Source organism: Brachypodium distachyon, chromosome 2 (assembly GCF_000005505.3).
Source record: "Brachypodium distachyon strain Bd21 chromosome 2, Brachypodium_distachyon_v3.0, whole genome shotgun sequence".
NCBI classification, from domain to species: Eukaryota; Viridiplantae; Streptophyta; class Magnoliopsida; order Poales; family Poaceae; genus Brachypodium; species Brachypodium distachyon.
This window is the reverse complement of record NC_016132.3, coordinates 26,678,421-26,694,630: the sequence shown is the minus strand read 5'-3', so window position 1 is coordinate 26,694,630 and position 16,210 is coordinate 26,678,421. Positions and strand designations below refer to the sequence as shown.

General features: G+C 45.2%; 2 protein-coding genes across 5 annotated transcripts; both read left to right on the top strand.

Annotated features, from left to right (window-relative positions):
* Positions 1–175: 175 nt before the first annotated feature.
* Positions 176–8,187, top strand: LOC106866213 (phytochrome A-associated F-box protein). 4 transcript variants are annotated; one of them, XR_002962983.1, is made up of 2 exons: positions 176–6,471; positions 6,573–8,187. XR_002962983.1 is itself a non-coding variant. In XM_014899155.2 (2 exons), exon 2 carries the CDS (start codon positions 2,075–2,077, stop codon positions 3,194–3,196), a length of 1,122 nt encoding a protein of 373 aa, XP_014754641.2. In that variant the 5' UTR covers positions 176–578; positions 704–2,074; the 3' UTR covers positions 3,197–8,187. The 4 variants fall into 4 exon arrangements, 1 of the variants encoding a protein (XP_014754641.2); XR_002962982.1 differs by having other exon boundaries at positions 176–6,862; positions 7,855–8,187; XR_002962981.1 differs by having other exon boundaries at positions 176–6,862; positions 7,844–8,187.
* Positions 8,188–10,912: 2,725 nt separating this feature from the next.
* LOC100827365 lies at positions 10,913–15,816 on the top strand. Its single transcript, XM_003566280.4, has 6 exons — positions 10,913–11,147; positions 11,279–11,712; positions 12,190–12,503; positions 12,611–12,673; positions 13,878–14,368; positions 15,338–15,816. Exons 2-6 carry the CDS (start codon positions 11,345–11,347, stop codon positions 15,587–15,589), a joined length of 1,488 nt encoding a protein of 495 aa, XP_003566328.1. The 5' UTR covers positions 10,913–11,147; positions 11,279–11,344; the 3' UTR covers positions 15,590–15,816.
* The last annotated feature ends 394 nt before the right edge of the window (positions 15,817–16,210 follow it).

Genomic DNA, 16,210 nt, shown 5'->3' with positions numbered 1-16,210 from the left:
CAAACAGCTATATTCGGGCCGAATTCTAGGAGCGGCTTCGATGGAGCGCTTCACAAAAACATACAGCGATTGAGAATCCACGATTTCGCTGCTTCTTGCAGCGGCTGCAGCATCCAACTTCAACTTTTACCGGAATACCCTCCCATCGATTCCCATACAACATCGAAAATGCCACAAAACGATTCGTTCCCCATCCTGAGCGGAATAGCACCACACAAGGTTGACTTGCTGCCGCCGCCTCTCGATCTCTCCTCGCTGCCGCCGCCCCCCTCCGATGTCCCGTGGTCTGGAGCCGCCCCGAGGTCCTCTCCTCTCCACCCAGCCGCCCACGCCTGCGTCTCCGCCGTCTTTCTGGGCGACACACAGACCCTCTCCTACCTCTGCGACGCGGCCTGCCACCGGCGGCGACGCCCGGACACCGCATCCCTGAGCTTCCGCTGCCCCCTGCTCCCAACGCCGTGGCCCTCGACGCCGCCCCCGACCTTCTCTAATCCCGCCACTCCCTGCTGTCCCAAGGTTTGGCCGCCCCTTCTGCCTCCGGTCCGAGGTCTGGCCGCCCCTTCAGCCTCCGGTATGAGGTCCGGCCATCCCCATCCTGCTTCTCCCTGCTCCCCTTCTGCCTCCGGTCCAAGGCACTCTCTGTACCCTCCCTCTTTCTTCTATGTCCTTCTCCTTCGTTAGTTACTCTGAAATTCCTTTGCAGTTTCAGTGGGAGAGAGGTGTTGGGAAACACTAGAGATCTTCAGTTCTTTGTACAGGCAAGAGTAACAAATCTGACCATGTTCAAGTTCAGGATGACGTTATCTTCAATGCTTGGCGGTGGGAGTTATTCAGAAAATTGAGTTTTCTGTCCGCAAGGAGAATGCAGTTGGCAGTCAGCTATGGCATGAGTTTTTTCTCTTCAGAACTAAGCGATGGCCTGGGTTTTTTCTCTTCAGAACTTTGTGCTATTGGAAGATAAGATATACTCCGTACAAGTTTAGTTCCACGTGATTGTACGATCTACTACAATAAGTACTTAAACCCGACCTTAAATGACTTAAACTACTTATTTCCAGTTTAAACTGTCTAAATTGGCTAATGAGCTTATATTTTGCAACCGAACGAAGCGTGGACAATATATTATTAGTATACTATAGTATAATGTCTTCTAAAAATTATTATAATGCGTACATATTGTCTGATGAAGTAAAAAAATTATCATCTGCAGCAACAAAAAAACTAATTTACTTGTAAAACAGTACAGTTAGCACTAATACCAAATCTACAGAACTACAAGGTCATTCAGGTCTTCAGCACATTTCAGTTGCAGCTGCAGCTGGTAGCCACAACTGATTCTGAAATCTGCAACTGTGGAGCTTCAGCCCAAACAAACACAACCGAAATACATGTGTGTTGTCGCGGAATTCAAAATATGTATTACATGCATGAGTTTTTAAAATATTTATGTGTTTAGGATTTTTTTTAAAATTTTATGCTAAAATAAATTCTCTTAAAATATTTACTTGAGAAAACAGTTATCTTAGAAGTACATGTTACAATAGTCAACTACAATAAAAAAATAGTGATACATATATGTATCACATTAAGTGGGTGGGAATAAAATAATTGCCTAAAAGGACAGTAGAACTTACTGTGGGTAAGTGTAAAATTTGCCCACAAAAAGAGTGTTGAACTGATTCTAAAAAAAAGAAAACGAGTGTTGAACTACACCTTATCCTCTCTTTTTTCACAGTAGATGTTAGCAACAGAAGAATGTTGAGCCCCTCGTTTCTTTCTGGAATAAAATAATTGTGATCTTGACACACGGGCAGAGAGCGACCGGTCATCATTCGCAGCGCCACGCAGTAGATCCTCCGCCACACGTTGGGATTGCAGGAGGAATTTAATACGAAGAAGGAAGCATCACCTATCTTCCCAAAGGCCAAAGCTAACATACATCACCACCACACAAAACACACAACAGACTCGAAGAAAACAAATCCTCGCATCCGGAAGGCCTCAACGGCCAGAACAAAATCACGCCAAGAAATCAGGAGCACGGTGCAGCCATAGCCACAGCCAGACTTCAGCCATGAGCGGAGCGGAGCACAAGGAGATCGTCAAGAGGAGGAGGGACGACAAGGAGGAGGAGGCGGCGGCGGCGCCTGCGGGGGCGGTGGAGGCGCTGGCGGACGACGTGCTGCTGCAGATCCTGGGCCGGCTGGAGGCTGACCCGCGGGACTGGGCCCGGGCGTCCTGCGCGTCCCCGCGCCTCGCCGCGCTCCTCCGGGCCGCGTGCTTCCCGCCGCGCCTGTCTCGGGCGCTCCCCGCTGAGCTCCTGCCGGCACCGGCCGCCGACGGGGCGCCCGCTGCATGGGCCGCGCTCCATAAGATGTCCGTCTGCTGCCCCGGCCTCCTCCGCGCCGGGATCCTCCTCGAGCCCTCGGACGACTTCGGCCTCGAGCTCGACATCGGGCCCGATCTCTCCGTCCCCTCCGCCTCCCTCGACGCCACACCCATCTCCTCGGCTAAGCCGCCGCCGCCCAAGAGCGCGCCGGCCGAGTCGTCGTCGTCCCATGGCAAGTCGAGAACCAGCGCGGAGCTAATGACGCCTAGCGATCCACCGGCCGCATGGTCGCTCTACGACGACCTCTACCTGGACGCCGCCTACGACTGCTCCTCTTCCTCCGAGGCGGCGGCGCAGATCCCTGCCGCCGCAGAGGAGCCGACGGAGCCAGCCGCAGCCAATGCCGTCCGGGCGCGCTGCCAGGGCGTGGCGTCGGGGAGCCGCGGTCGGCGGGCGCGCCGGTGGCTGGGCCCGGTGGGGTCGCACCTGGCGTCGGGCTCCTGGACGCTGAGCCGGGAGCAGGGCAACAAGCTCCTGGCCAGCCGCTTCCGGGGCGACCGGCTCTACATCTGCGACTGGCCAGGGTGCGTGCACGCGGAGGAGCGGCGCAAGTACATGGTGTTCCGCGGCGTGTTCCAGGACTTCGCCCGCTCCCAGGTGCGGCGCGCGCTCCGGGACACGCGCCGCCCCACCGTCGCCGTGGCCTGCGCCTTCTGCGCCTGCACGGAGGCGTGGGACCTCTACTCCGCCTTCTGCCTCCGGAGCTTCTACGGGTACCACGACGACGGGGAGCCCGTGGTGCGCGCCTACGTCTGCGAGAACGGCCACGTCGCCGGCGCCTGGACCGAGCGGCCCCTCTACTCCTGACTCATCTGACTACTCTTCTCTCCCCCTCCTGCAGTCAGGCATCATATTCATACTGGCACGCTGCCATTGCTAAATGACAAGTACGTATAATATTTTATCCGTTATTTTATTGTGGTAATCACGCGTACAGATAGCATGAATTCTGTATCTCTCTGCGGCTCTGAGATTCCGTATGAGTAATGTACTGCTGTATCTTTTTCTGTTTGTTCATATGAATATGATGCTTAGCACAATGCTTTATGATGTGTGGCATCATCCAGTATTCAGAGTTAGCTCCATCGATCTGATGCTTAACATAAGAAAATCTAGTGAGTGTTTTGTGATGTTTACGTGTGGCACTACAGTATGATAATCCGTGTGCTGGTTCTGCTGAGTTCAGGTGAGCTCATTTGTGGGGGAAATTCAGAATAGCATCGGATCTTGTCCGACACATAGTATTCATGGCTAAAACAAAATGCATTGCATTATTGTGGGCTAAAACATTTTTTCTGCTCTTAATTAATGATCTGAATTCAAATAATTGAACATAGCTACACCTTTTGATCAAAGAAATGACCCAGATTAGAAGCACGAATCATTAGCAAAACTACAACAAAATCCGTGAACCAAACTTATCATAGAAAAATATGGAATTTATTTCAGTTCCAAACATTCACACATTATGAACAATACCATATTACGGATACAAATCCATGAACATATTGTTGAAACAATAGAGAAATGATCTGTCCGTTTGAACATTTCAAAATCATGAGAATTGGATCATGGTCTGTGTTCTTTTTTATTTTATTTTATTGCATGGAGACATGATCTGGGTTCAAGGTGGAAAACATGAACAATGAAAATTACCTGCCATGAATCAAGGATGAATGGATTCGCGATGAATGCCACCAAACCAAGCCATGCATCAATCCAGTGGGTTCAAGAGATAAATCATAAATGCATTGTGATCAATAAGAAGCATGGAGAGTGAACATTGAATGATCAATATTGAGTTCATCGAGTGAGGCAACAAGTATGGTCAATGTGGAAGCTGAAGTAAAAAACAATGATGATATTCATGGTGGAACTCAGGATGGTCATATAGGTTATCTTATGAGTTGAGCCATGGGTGAATTGGTGATCAAGTCTTGCCAAGTGAAACATTAGGCCACTCCCAAATTCCCAATGCATCGTCCCTTAGGTGCTGGTTCTTAACCCATAATAAATGCTAAAAAACCATATCCCAATGCATTATCTCTTAAGGTGGTATCCAAAGTAGCAGTTATTTAATAGCTTTGTGATAAAGAGTTAATTACCTTGTGTTGGTCTGCGTGAAGAGACGGTCACTAGAATTTAAGACAGTTTCATCATTAAAAGGGTGTCATGTCGGCAAATTGCCTAAAATAGCGTGCTAAGAGATTAGCATTGGGAGTGGCCTTATGTGGTTTCGAGATATCGAGATGGAGCAATAAGGATATATGTGTTGCCCAAGATGTAGTCCAATGGTTCAATTGGAAAGGGTCAACACGAGTGTAAATAATATATTGAGTGATCCAGTGGTGTGGCAAACAATTGCTCAGTGCATATTTGGAGTGACGCACGGGTGAATGAAAAAAACATACAAATTTGCACAATTTTGTATGTAAAGTTCGGACCAGATGCATAATGCATAATCACATAATTTCAACAAAGTATTTATTCTCACAAATACAAGGCATTCATAAATAGTTCCAACTTTCAAACTAATCATAATGTGTACAATGCATTATCACAAACAAATCATATTACTACGTTATATTGCAGCAAGGTATATGATGTAAGATTCAGACATAGTTCCAACTTTTAACTCATATATTGTGCCCAAACCAACTTCATAATCAAGAAGATGGTGTTTTAATAAAAAAAAATAGTTCAATATAAATCTGGCCCTTCATAGTTTAACAGGGGATATGGGACTCCTGATTTTAGCTCACAAAAAAAAATCAAATGTTTTTCACTTTCACTTCTGCATTTTGTGAAGTGCACTCCACTAGCCTTCTCGAATCCACACTTCCTTGCAAAATCGAATGCTTCAAAAGCTTGAATTATGATTTTGTTCCGGCCTTTGTGCATGGCTCTACTAACTTGTTCCCGAAAATCCACCTAGGCAACTCATGAGGAGCTTTGTTTTGAGGCAGCAACCACCATCCCCCTGAACTCCTCCACACTCAGGGCGGAGCCCAGTGGGCCGACCCCGATACATAGGAATACGGTTCTGATTTATTTTTTCTAACAACACTTATCATCCAAAAGGGCATGGGCATCAGGTTGGCCCTGGTGTGGTGCATCAGGGGTGGTCCAATTTCCCGCCGGCCTGCAATTGCACGAGCACGTGGCTCGACTGATCGATCGGCCCATCGATCGATCCACACCGGAAGAAAAGGAATCCGCACTTGCGGAATCGCTCTGTGACTTGCGAATTTTCTCTGTTAAAAATTGAAACCGTTTTTTTTGCTGGTAACAGCAGGACGTCTACACCTGTTCGCCTTTTCCCAAGACGGCCACGCGATGCCGGCCGAACGCAGAACTACACAGTATACTTTGCAACAATTATGGCTATAGATGAAATATAGTCTAAGAATATAGAGTTTGGCAAAATGCGGGACATTAGCTAGGATTCATGTATCGATCATTACGTTTTTGTATTTATACATTGCTAAAAGTGGTGCATCGGGGTGACTTGAGCTCCAACTCCGCATATTGAACAACTATATAAAACTATAAGTTGAAAATACATCTCTTTTTTTCCACATCTCCTCTGATATCTCCCCGTTTCGAAATGGTCCTGCAAGAAATTATTTTTCTCTATTCTTTAATTTGCACTTGGGTCCGAGCCGGTAGGCTCGTACGTCGTCCTCTCCGCACGCGCTCGCTCGATCGAAAAACCAAAAATCTTTCCCGCAGCGTCGCTAGATCTAAAATAGACAAAAAAGAACCGGTATGGTCCGGCCCACTCTCTATCGCCCAGTCCAAACATCCCTCGCGTCCGCCTCACTCGCCGCCGCCGCCCTACGCATCGCGGCATCAACGCCGGACTCCTCATCCCGCATCCGTCGACACCACTTCAAACGCCGCCGCCCAAGCCTCGTCCCCGTGCCTTGCCCCAAGCATCTCTTTGTCGTCCGCCGCGGTGCGCCAGCCTTCCGCCCACGCTCCGCCGCCGCGCGTCGGTCTTCTAACGCCCTGCGCCCGTCTGCTATCGTCGCGTCGGCCAACCCTCCCCGCGAAACACACCGCCGCGCCGTCACGCCCAGGTGAGTACCGACGCATCGAAACAGCCGCTTGTAGGGGTTCATCGGGTTAAGGCGAATTGGTCGCCGCGGATTCGTGTCGGTGTATGTATGTGTGCCTGTAGGTTGAGGAAGCGGACGCAAGTACGCAAGGGCTCGGTACGGCGTCAGCGTCGGCAGCTGGGATTGGCGGAGGAGAGGGACGGGTCGGTGCCTCTCGTGCTTCCCGAAGAGCCGGAGGTGGTGGAGGCCGGGGTTCGCGAGGTTCGCTCCGTGCCCGCTCCCGCATACCTTGGGTTGTCCCTGCACAACCGATTCAGCGGGGCTAAGTACCGAACGACCTGAGGCTGCAGGACGCGTCGCCGCAGGCGAGATCGATATGATCCCAGCTATATGTCTACTCACTCCCCACAGGGTAACTGATTACTCATTATCACTTTAAATCTTTTAAATCAATCCAGCCGTGCCTTTTAAAGACGAGCTTTGTTTTTCGTTCTTCAAATTGTAACTGCGGTATAAATTGGACTGCTGAGATCCAGATTCGATCTTCTTCGTAAGAGGGCCAGTTAAACAAGTTCAGTTCAGAAATTAACTTTTACATAAAAAATATTAGTGCTGAGGGTACAGCTTGGAGGAAAAGAAAATCGTGTTGTCGACACCGTGTTCAAGCAAGTTTGGATCCCAAACTTGCTCATGCATGGTAATGGTACAACAGAGATGATCTGTTTTTCTCTAGACATATATGTTGTACATTGGTTAGCATATAGCTGCTTGGGACAATCATAATATCGGTTTTCTTAAAAGAATACTATCTGATGCTACAATTGTCCCAAAGAGGAGTTGTTTGATTTTATTGTGGGCTGCCGGTCAAATGTATATTGTCCAAGGAGGGTGGAGATTTTCATCCTCGGAAAGGTAGGAGTAGGGAGGTTGGTTTTACATTCTATCCTTCCCGGTTAAGCAGAGACTATCGATCCAGTTTCTTTCTCCAGTTGTGCTTTCTCTTGATAGTGACACAGTGCAGCTGCTGGATTCGTTTTGCTTATTCTTTATCAAGTTTTGTTGTAAACTTCTCAGTGCTACACTCTGCCAGGAGTAACAGTCCACTTATAATGGTTTTGTGAGAAATAGATTGATGTTCTCATGCATCTCTAATAGAGTGCTCCTGAGTCCAAAAGTGTATGTTCTGTCCTTTCATAGTCTGCAGTGCTCATACTCCTATTAGTTAGCGGAACTATCGTCAGCTGTTAACATAATTATCAACATACTTTGTTGGTCTTTCATTGTTCTTTTTCAGATTACAGTAGGGTTGATCTGTGAATGTGTAACAATATCCCTTTCATTTGTGTTGCTACATGGTTGTTAGCATTCTTGCAGTAAAAACTTCTTTTGCTAGCATTCTTGCAGTAAAAACTGGAAAACAAGAAATTCTCGGGTGAATGCTTGTTGAAGCACATGGCAAGTGAAGTCTTCACTGCTGCCTGCTGCGAATGGTCAAAGCCTACCATCAAAGCTATAGCTGGATGATCCTCGGCGTTACCATCCAACTCGGAACTTTTTTTTCTGCCTTATTTGCATTGCCTTATATGGTGTCGGCGATCTTTTATTGTTCTAGATTACTCTTTTCTTTTTTAGTCTGTACTCATACACACTACCTGGTTTCTCAATTTCTTTAATATAAATAGGAAGCCTCTGCATGTAGCCACATTCTTTCCCCAAAAGGAATTTCTCATGTTGCAATTTATGAAATGGATATTTGATAAGGTATTGGCGGCTGTCTTGATCTGATGTGTTTAATTTTACATTGTTTCCAATAATTCTATTGGAGAACAAGTGACTTCTACTGTGTATTTACCGAAAATTCTATTGGAGAGGGTCCATGGCCAAGTTCTTCGTTAATGTTCATGTGCACTGTATTGTTGGTCCATTGAAGTATTTGTTTTCCTATCATATTGTCACAGTTAGTAATTATATGACTTGTACTATGTACAAGTACATAAGCAGCGGTGCATCGTTATCCGATGACCATGATTGTGCGTTAATTTTTTTTAATGTTTTTCATCCTTGTTAAGCTTTAAATTTTCATCTCGTCGTTGCAACGCACAGGCACTTACCTAGTTATTACTAAACCACCATTCAAATTAAGTACGATCGTCTTCTTCTACCCAATAAGACCATCAGTGTAAGCACATGAAAAGATGGTTACCAAATCAAGTTGAGGGATAAACGAGAGTCATGTCAAGAAATAGTATAGGTTTGCTGCTTGTTTTCTTTGAGTGGTGTGTCATTTTCATTAAGAAGGAGACGCAAAGAATCATAAGAACAAAGCATAAACAAAACAACAGGCGAAGAAAAGCAAACAAGCCGAGAACCACATAGGGAGCTAGTTGCCATCGCCTTGCAGATTTCTGTGATTATCACCAGAAGGTGCCAACTTCCGGCTGGCAAAAAAAAACAGAAATTCATAGCTCATACAACGAGTTATCAAAATTGGTCCAACAACTGAAAGCAAATCAATATCCATATACAACTTACAGTGGAACCTGATGGACTGCTACGAGCAGAAACTCATCCCAGTTGCAGCAGTAGCCAATTAGGTTGGCCAGCCGTCCTGCCGCAGCTTCAAGCTAGCGGCGGTGCTAAGAGACCTCTCCTCGACAGCGCCACACGTGACTATTGTCGAGGATGCGAGGGTGGCCCGGTGGGCGCGTGGTGCAGGGAAGAAAGAAGGATGGGATGGGGGCAATGGTGATGCGAGGTAGTAGCAAGGTGGGGCGTCCGTGCCGGCATGGTCGTCCACGGATGAACCTCCGTGCCAGTGGCGTCCTCCGCAGATGAGAAGGAGAAACGAGAAAGGCAAGAAGGCAGGACGTGACCTGCGGCGACGACGTCACTGAGAAAGAGAGGGAGCAGAGTGTGGGCTCGGACCTAGTGGCGGATCCAGCCCCTAGAACGGAGGGAGTTGAGGTCCGTGGCGGCGGCGGCTACTTTGCACGACGGAGAAGAAAAGAGGAAGGGAGGCTATGCGGGATCTGATTGCAGGGCAAGGTTTGGACCCACACATGTAAGAGGTGAGATGGGTGGTGACATATTGCCACCACCACGAGTCTTATTTAGAAGAGTAAAGATAAAGATATGTCACACTAACAATCCAAACGATGAATAACACTTTGCTCCAGTTTGTATAAGGTGGCTCGTAGAGCTTTAGTAATGGTACTATCAAGTACCCCATCAGTACTAAATTTGGGGCGTACTATTCACACTTTTGAGGTCCTGATTTTATAGGCATGTAACTACATTTAGACTTCGGTCGTTCAAAATAACCCTATCTTCGATCACACAGGCCACCACGAGTGATGCATAATTAATCAAACTTTCCTTCAATTCCCAAGGAGCTTTCTTCCACCCTGCATGCATGTGGCTCAACTGATTGGGCAACTAAGAAAATTCCCGGCAGGCAAGAGACAGGATGGCAGACAGGCGCATGCAAGGCTATTTTTCTCCAAGCTTGACCGCTTAGGTTGTCTTGATAGGAGAGCAAAAACTAAAACGTCCACAAAAAAGGGACGGAGGGAGTAGATTGGACGTTATAAAACACCAACAAATATGAAGACAACATGTCATAGTGTTATGACACACAATTAATGTGGTGGCAAGATTCGATGATGAAATAGCCTGCATGATCAGTAGTGGGTCCCATTTATTACGAAACTTTAACCTTATAAGTATAAATGTTTTTATTAACTTCTCATGTTTACACCTATTCCTGCTCCATGCGTTGTCGTTCACGTGTCGCAACAACAATTGAACGACAACAATACCTTTGTTAGAGCTTGTGTAGAGGTGACTCATAGAGCTCTCGCAACTCTACCATCGAGGGTTGGACTTGTAATAAAACACCTGTAAAATACAAAGACAACATGTCATAGTTTTACGATACAATTAATGTGGCAGTGAGCGTTAACGACGAATAGCCTGCATGCATGACAGAGTAAACGTCTACGTGGCTTGGCTTTCATATTAGACTATGGTATATGGTACAAAAAAAGTGAAGAAAAGGTGGGGTAATTGCGTTGAATTGAGCTCATTTCGTTGAGAAAAGTTAAGTGACCATGATAAAAAAAAGCCATCACTGAGGAAGATTTAGCAGCATCATACTTAGTTATTAATTGAACATGAGCGACCGATCATATTATTCTAGCAAGCTAGTTATCACTAAGCACGGTTGTTTGTATACTACATCGAAATACTTGTTCACCACATCACTAACATCCACTGTTACCTTAGGCGTGCTAGCAATTTCCTAAAAGAAAAAGACCAAAAAAACTTTTTTCTTTTTCAATAGCAAAAGATCAAGATCTTGGCCTAGGAAAGGAAAAACCTGGTAACGGTGGTTTTTATTTAACAGCCGGTGTTTTTTTTTCTTCTTTTTATACGAATCTGCTCTCCGTTCTGCGTCAAAATCCAAGTCCAAGGTTTCCTCTCCCCCCTCGCCGCGTACAGGTGGTGGGGTACCTGCCTTTCGTCTTCCTCACCTGAGGGAGCCGAGCCCCGATCTGACCCAACCCAATGGGGCTCTAGCTGCTGCCGTGCCCTAACTCTCTCCCCTCCGCGGTGCCTTACCACCTCACGCGCGTCGCCGCCGTCGCTCTTCCCTCAATCTCATCCCCCGTCCACAATTTTGGCCATTGGTTTCTGAGGTACGACCATTTTGTCATCCATGTTAAACCCCCAAGGTTCTTGATTTTTTTTTTGTTAAACCCCACCGACCTTCAGAAATTTTGGGTGTGCCGCTGCTAGATCCGCCTTAATGAAAGGTCGCCGATTTCAGGGGATTTCTTGATCTTGGGCAATTAAGCGAGACGCGAAGGATTGGAGATCTTTCCGCTTCTTGGCCATGGCAGCGCCTCCAACGGTGGATAGTAACGGCAATGACGCCGATGTCAAGGCTCGCGACGGGGTTGTTCGATCTGAAACCATGGGTGGTATCAATTGTGGAGATAACATTCTTCACTCCACCGTGCCGGTGCCTGTCGATGGTGATCCAATGGAGACGAATGGGTCTTTAGGTAACACCGAGGCCGATGATATTCAGTTTCCTGCAGACGGGCATGGGGACAGCACGGAGTCTTCGAGCTCGTTTGGGCCCTCTTGCTCCATATCTGGTGATGAGGCCATGTCAGATTTCAACGGAATTGAAGTGGACTCACCTCTTCTCGGTCATATCAATGTGGACGACACCATTTCTGTTCCAAAGATTGTCAGGTGCACTTATCTTCAGGTCCCTGTAAACTTATTGATTCCATGAGTAGTCTTTCAATGCGGTTAGCATGGTTTCCTTTGGGCAGAAAAGAAAGATTCACAGGCCACATATATCCTGGATGTTCTAAAATGGGCTTTTCTTGTACTGCTTTACCACAACATTACTGAAGTAATCTTGCATGCCTTATTGTGTCTCTTCCACGATACATGCAGTGTTATATTTCACTAACTTATGCATGCCCTGTTTTCATCAAATTCCATGATGCGCGATTGTAAAATTCAAAGTGTGAAACAGGGTCCTGCAAAAGTGAAAGTATGCAGATTTCAGGGTGTCTATTATGTTAAAATAGATATGGGGTGACTAAGATTGGAGCTTGAATGCACAATGTTTTTGCGATATGATCGTTGCAATTGATTTTTTTTGTGTATCTTGTGTATCCTTATTTTAGTAGTTTGTAAATAACACAAAATATTTTTCAGACAGAAACAAGTGACAACTAAGTGGAGAGAGACTGTTGGCTCAATAAGGTGGCGATGTCAATGGTTAGAGTTGCGTATGAAGGAACTTTTATCGCAAGTAGCAAAGTATGACAAGGAACTTGATTTAATCAATCATGAAAAAGATCTGCAGTTGGAGATGATTAAAGCAGATAATTCTAATCCAGAATTGGCAGAAGTGAATGTCCAAAGTCATGATACAAATACCATGAGGAGGAGAAAAAGGAAAAGACATGAAGACAATATGGACACCTCGTTGTACATGAAGAATCACCAGATCTTATCCTATTATCATGGTTTGACATTTGTCCTATAATTTAATAGTGCTAGAGAAGTTTCTACCTATTTTGCACTGAGCTTGTACTGATATTTGATAATGATGATGTGTCTCAATCTTTTGCAGAAAACAAAAACAGTGGAGCTGAAACAGATGGTGTGTTGATTAATGATGCTTTTGACAGTATAGGTACGTTGGATGGCTTTGCCCATGTACTTGAACTCTCCTATTGTTATAGTTTAGAAGCAGATAGTGTAAACTGAACTCTGCCATAGTCGTATCTATAACATTATTTATGTGTTACATTGGCTAACTGTGGCTTTGTCAAGTAGCTTCTGTTATTTTTGTTTAAAAAAAACACAAAGATTGTGTCTCGATCCATTAATAGAAGAAGAATTACGTACAAGCCCTAGAAGGGTGAAGACGTGGGGATACAACTCAACACGCTTCACACCCGGAATCTCCGGTAGGACCTCTCCTAGGCCCACCGCTCCCGCCTGAACCCATAGCTTAGCCTCTGTCTTGATGGTGGAGAGAAGTGATATCTGGCCTGACATTGTCGAGGATGACCATGTTGCGCTGTTTCCAGAGAGGGTAGCCCGTAGCCACCCTCCACCAGTCCACAAAGTCCTTGGCATCTGAAGGTGGTCCTGCGGTCGATTGGATCCAGGATAGGACCTTGTAGCACAGGCTACGGGAGAATGGCCAGAAAGCCAAGAGGTGGTGCATGGTCTTATCCGATTGGCTGGAGAGGGCGCAACGGGCATCCTACTGCAGCCTGTGACTATTATTAGTTTTACATTACTCCCTCCGGCCGGAATTACTTGTCGAAATATTACATGTATCTAGACACTTTTTACACATAGATACATCCGTATTTGGGCAAATTTGAGACAATTAATACCGATCGGAGGGAGTACCTCTTTGGTAGAATTTATTTTCTTTCGAGGAATGCATGTTGCTCACTTCTAAAAGTAGGGTTAACACATAGGTACATACCAAATATGCCTACAGCAGAATTAACCACCTTGCTAACCAGTGCAGGCAAGTTGTGAGTTATGACATAATTGCAAAAGTCTGTTGGGGTACAAACTATTGGTTTGCATCAACTCATTACTATCTTGGCAGCCTTTGATGTTAGTGCCCATTCTTAGCTTTTTTGCATCTATTTTGTTTATTTAGATTGTTCATCTTTTTATTGTTTTGTTATTTTTTATGGAATAGATTGGCATACACTAAAAAAAATGCTATCGTAGTTAGTGCAGTTAGATTAATGAAGTTGACATACAGAACACCTGCATCTTTGTCATCTTTTTCTTCTCTTTTCTTTTGCGCATTGTAGTTTTGTTTTACAAATGTCTAATTCTTTATTATTTATCGGTTCTTAATGCAGTTGCTGCAGATACCAATACATTACTGCAGGCCAAGGAAACTGACAGGGTCTTTGAGCAATATTCTTTAAGAGAAATTCTTCTGAGAATGGATGGTATCCAGTCTCAAATCCTTAGGCTTCAAGACCATCTCAGCAAAGTTCGCAACAAACATGAAGAGTTGTCATCTGATGTAGACCACACACGAGTTAAGGTGCGTCAAAAGAGTCAAAAGGCTCGAATCAAGATAGCCTCTCGTAAGAAGGATGGGACTCGTCCTCAGAAAAAGAAGGACCTGCATAGTTTGGTTCAGAAGGAGGACAAATGTAAACCACTTGCTGGAATGCCATCTGCTCTATCAGATAGGTCAGCTGATTATGCAATGGGATATGCCAAGAGAAATATTGCAGAAGAAGGCGCGACCCAACCGGATGCAAAGGAAGTCACGGTTCAGATGCTCTTTTCTGCAGATAATCCCCTAATTCGTGCCCACATAGGAGAGTTATACAAAGAAGTAAGTTCATGTTCCATATAATATCATTCTTCTCTATTTTAATCATGCTGTATTTAAAAAATTACTTACTTCCTCCGTCCAACAAAGGATGTCTCAACTTTGACTAAATTTGAATGCATCTATACACTAAGTCATGTCTAGATACATCCAAATTTTGACAAACTTGAGACATTTTTTGTTGGACGGAGGGAGTAGGTAATTTAGAGCCAATCTAATAAATAGTATATATATCACAAATGTTACTATAGTAGAAAATTCAGCTGTATGGATGTAGGTCGTCATAATTGTGAGCTTCTTGAAATAGAGTGTTGACATTGTGTCATGATATGTCTGGTTGGTGCCTGCCCATTAGATCTTGGCCATCGCTTGGTTGTTTGCCAAAAAAATTTTGGTTTCCTATGGGAACTTGCCCTCTCACCTCACAATCCCTTCACAGCTCTTGCCAAAATTTTAGCCAATAAAGGTCTAAGGAATCTCTAGCCATTTTTTGCTAGTCAATGGTTGGCAAATTTTGGTACGGCATGAATTGGCACGAACCAAACATACCTGAATTTATTGGATAATAATCTGAAACTGATGATTTTGGCTACTGTGGTATCCATTTCCGAACATAGGTAGAAATGACTGCTTGCTCAATGTTTACACTTTTTATGAGGAAATAGTGCTAAAGCTCATAATATTCATGTTGTTTTTCCAGTATTTCCTAGATCTACCATCCTTTCATGATTGTAGTTAATTAATTAAGACAAATTCAATATAGACCATGTATCATATACTCCCTCCGTCCCATATTAAGTGACTTTCTATTACATGTATCTAGACGCTTTTTAGGCATAACTACATCCATATTTGGGCAAATTTGTGTCACTTAATATGGGACGGAGGAAGTACATGGTTCACTCTCTTATTTGTTGTAAAAAGAACATATTTCCAACATACTTGTAGCTGATTTTTTTTTTGTCTTTGCAGAACGTTGATGATGTCCTTATAGATAATCGAGCAGCCCAGGAAGAAGGGTACCAACAGCTTGTGGAAGTTAAGCAGGCCGCAAAGAATCGTGTGGATGGAAAGGACCAAATGGAAAAGTCTCCTAACGTACATGCAAAGAATAAAACTGAGAAAGACATGCACAATTTGCATAATGAAAAGCCTGTTTTCGTAGCTGCGGACACCCGAAGGAGCCAACGAGTTCGGAAACTCAAAAAGTATGATAGCGACTGAGTTCCAGCTCCAGCCGTCAGTGTATTGGTGGATTCATTTTCTCTGCCTTCCTGCTTGTGTTTAAAGGAGTCAGCAAACTAAGATGCATGTTCATCAACTAAATATCATTATATCTTACAAACTATACATGTTGGTCCACCAAAGTAGTGGCATATTGTTTCGTTGAAATGACTATCAAGTACAGCTGTGACATGTGGCAGCGGTATTCCATATAGGCTTGTTCGGTAGATTTTGGCCCTCGTCTTTTGCATTTCCAGGAAGCACGAACCTAAAATAAGGGAAAACTTCTCATGGGCTGTTTTGAGCAGTCCACTCGTGTTCATGAGTATTTTGGAAAGTTGGGTTGGACTAGCTTCTTGAGGTTCTCGGCCCGGCACTTAGAAAATTGCCTACCAACTTTGCCCAGTAATTACGAGGAAATTGCCACCGCGCGGGAAATGCCCCTGAGCTAAGCCGCACCCCTAGGCCCTAGTCCCTATATCTCCCGATAGGGTTTTGCTGCCTCTCCCCTCCCCATCCAGCGGCACCGCCGCCCCTCCCCATTCTCCCCACTCCATCCATCTAGTCGGAGCCGCCCTCCCCATCCCTGGCCGCCACAACTCGCCGTACTAGACCATGTCT

Excerpts from the sequence above, each read along its gene's own strand:
- LOC100827365 (XM_003566280.4), top strand. The coding sequence starts at position 11,345 with ATGGCAGCGCCTCCAACGGTGGATAGTAACGGCAATGACGCCGATGTC. Across the intron at positions 11,713-12,189 it reads TCTGTTCCAAAGATTGTCAG|ACAGAAACAAGTGACAACTA; the intron begins GTGCACTTATCT and ends AATATTTTTCAG. Across the intron at positions 12,674-13,877 it reads TGATGCTTTTGACAGTATAG|TTGCTGCAGATACCAATACA; the intron begins GTACGTTGGATG and ends TTCTTAATGCAG.
- LOC106866213 (XM_014899155.2), top strand. The coding sequence starts at position 2,075 with ATGAGCGGAGCGGAGCACAAGGAGATCGTCAAGAGGAGGAGGGACGAC.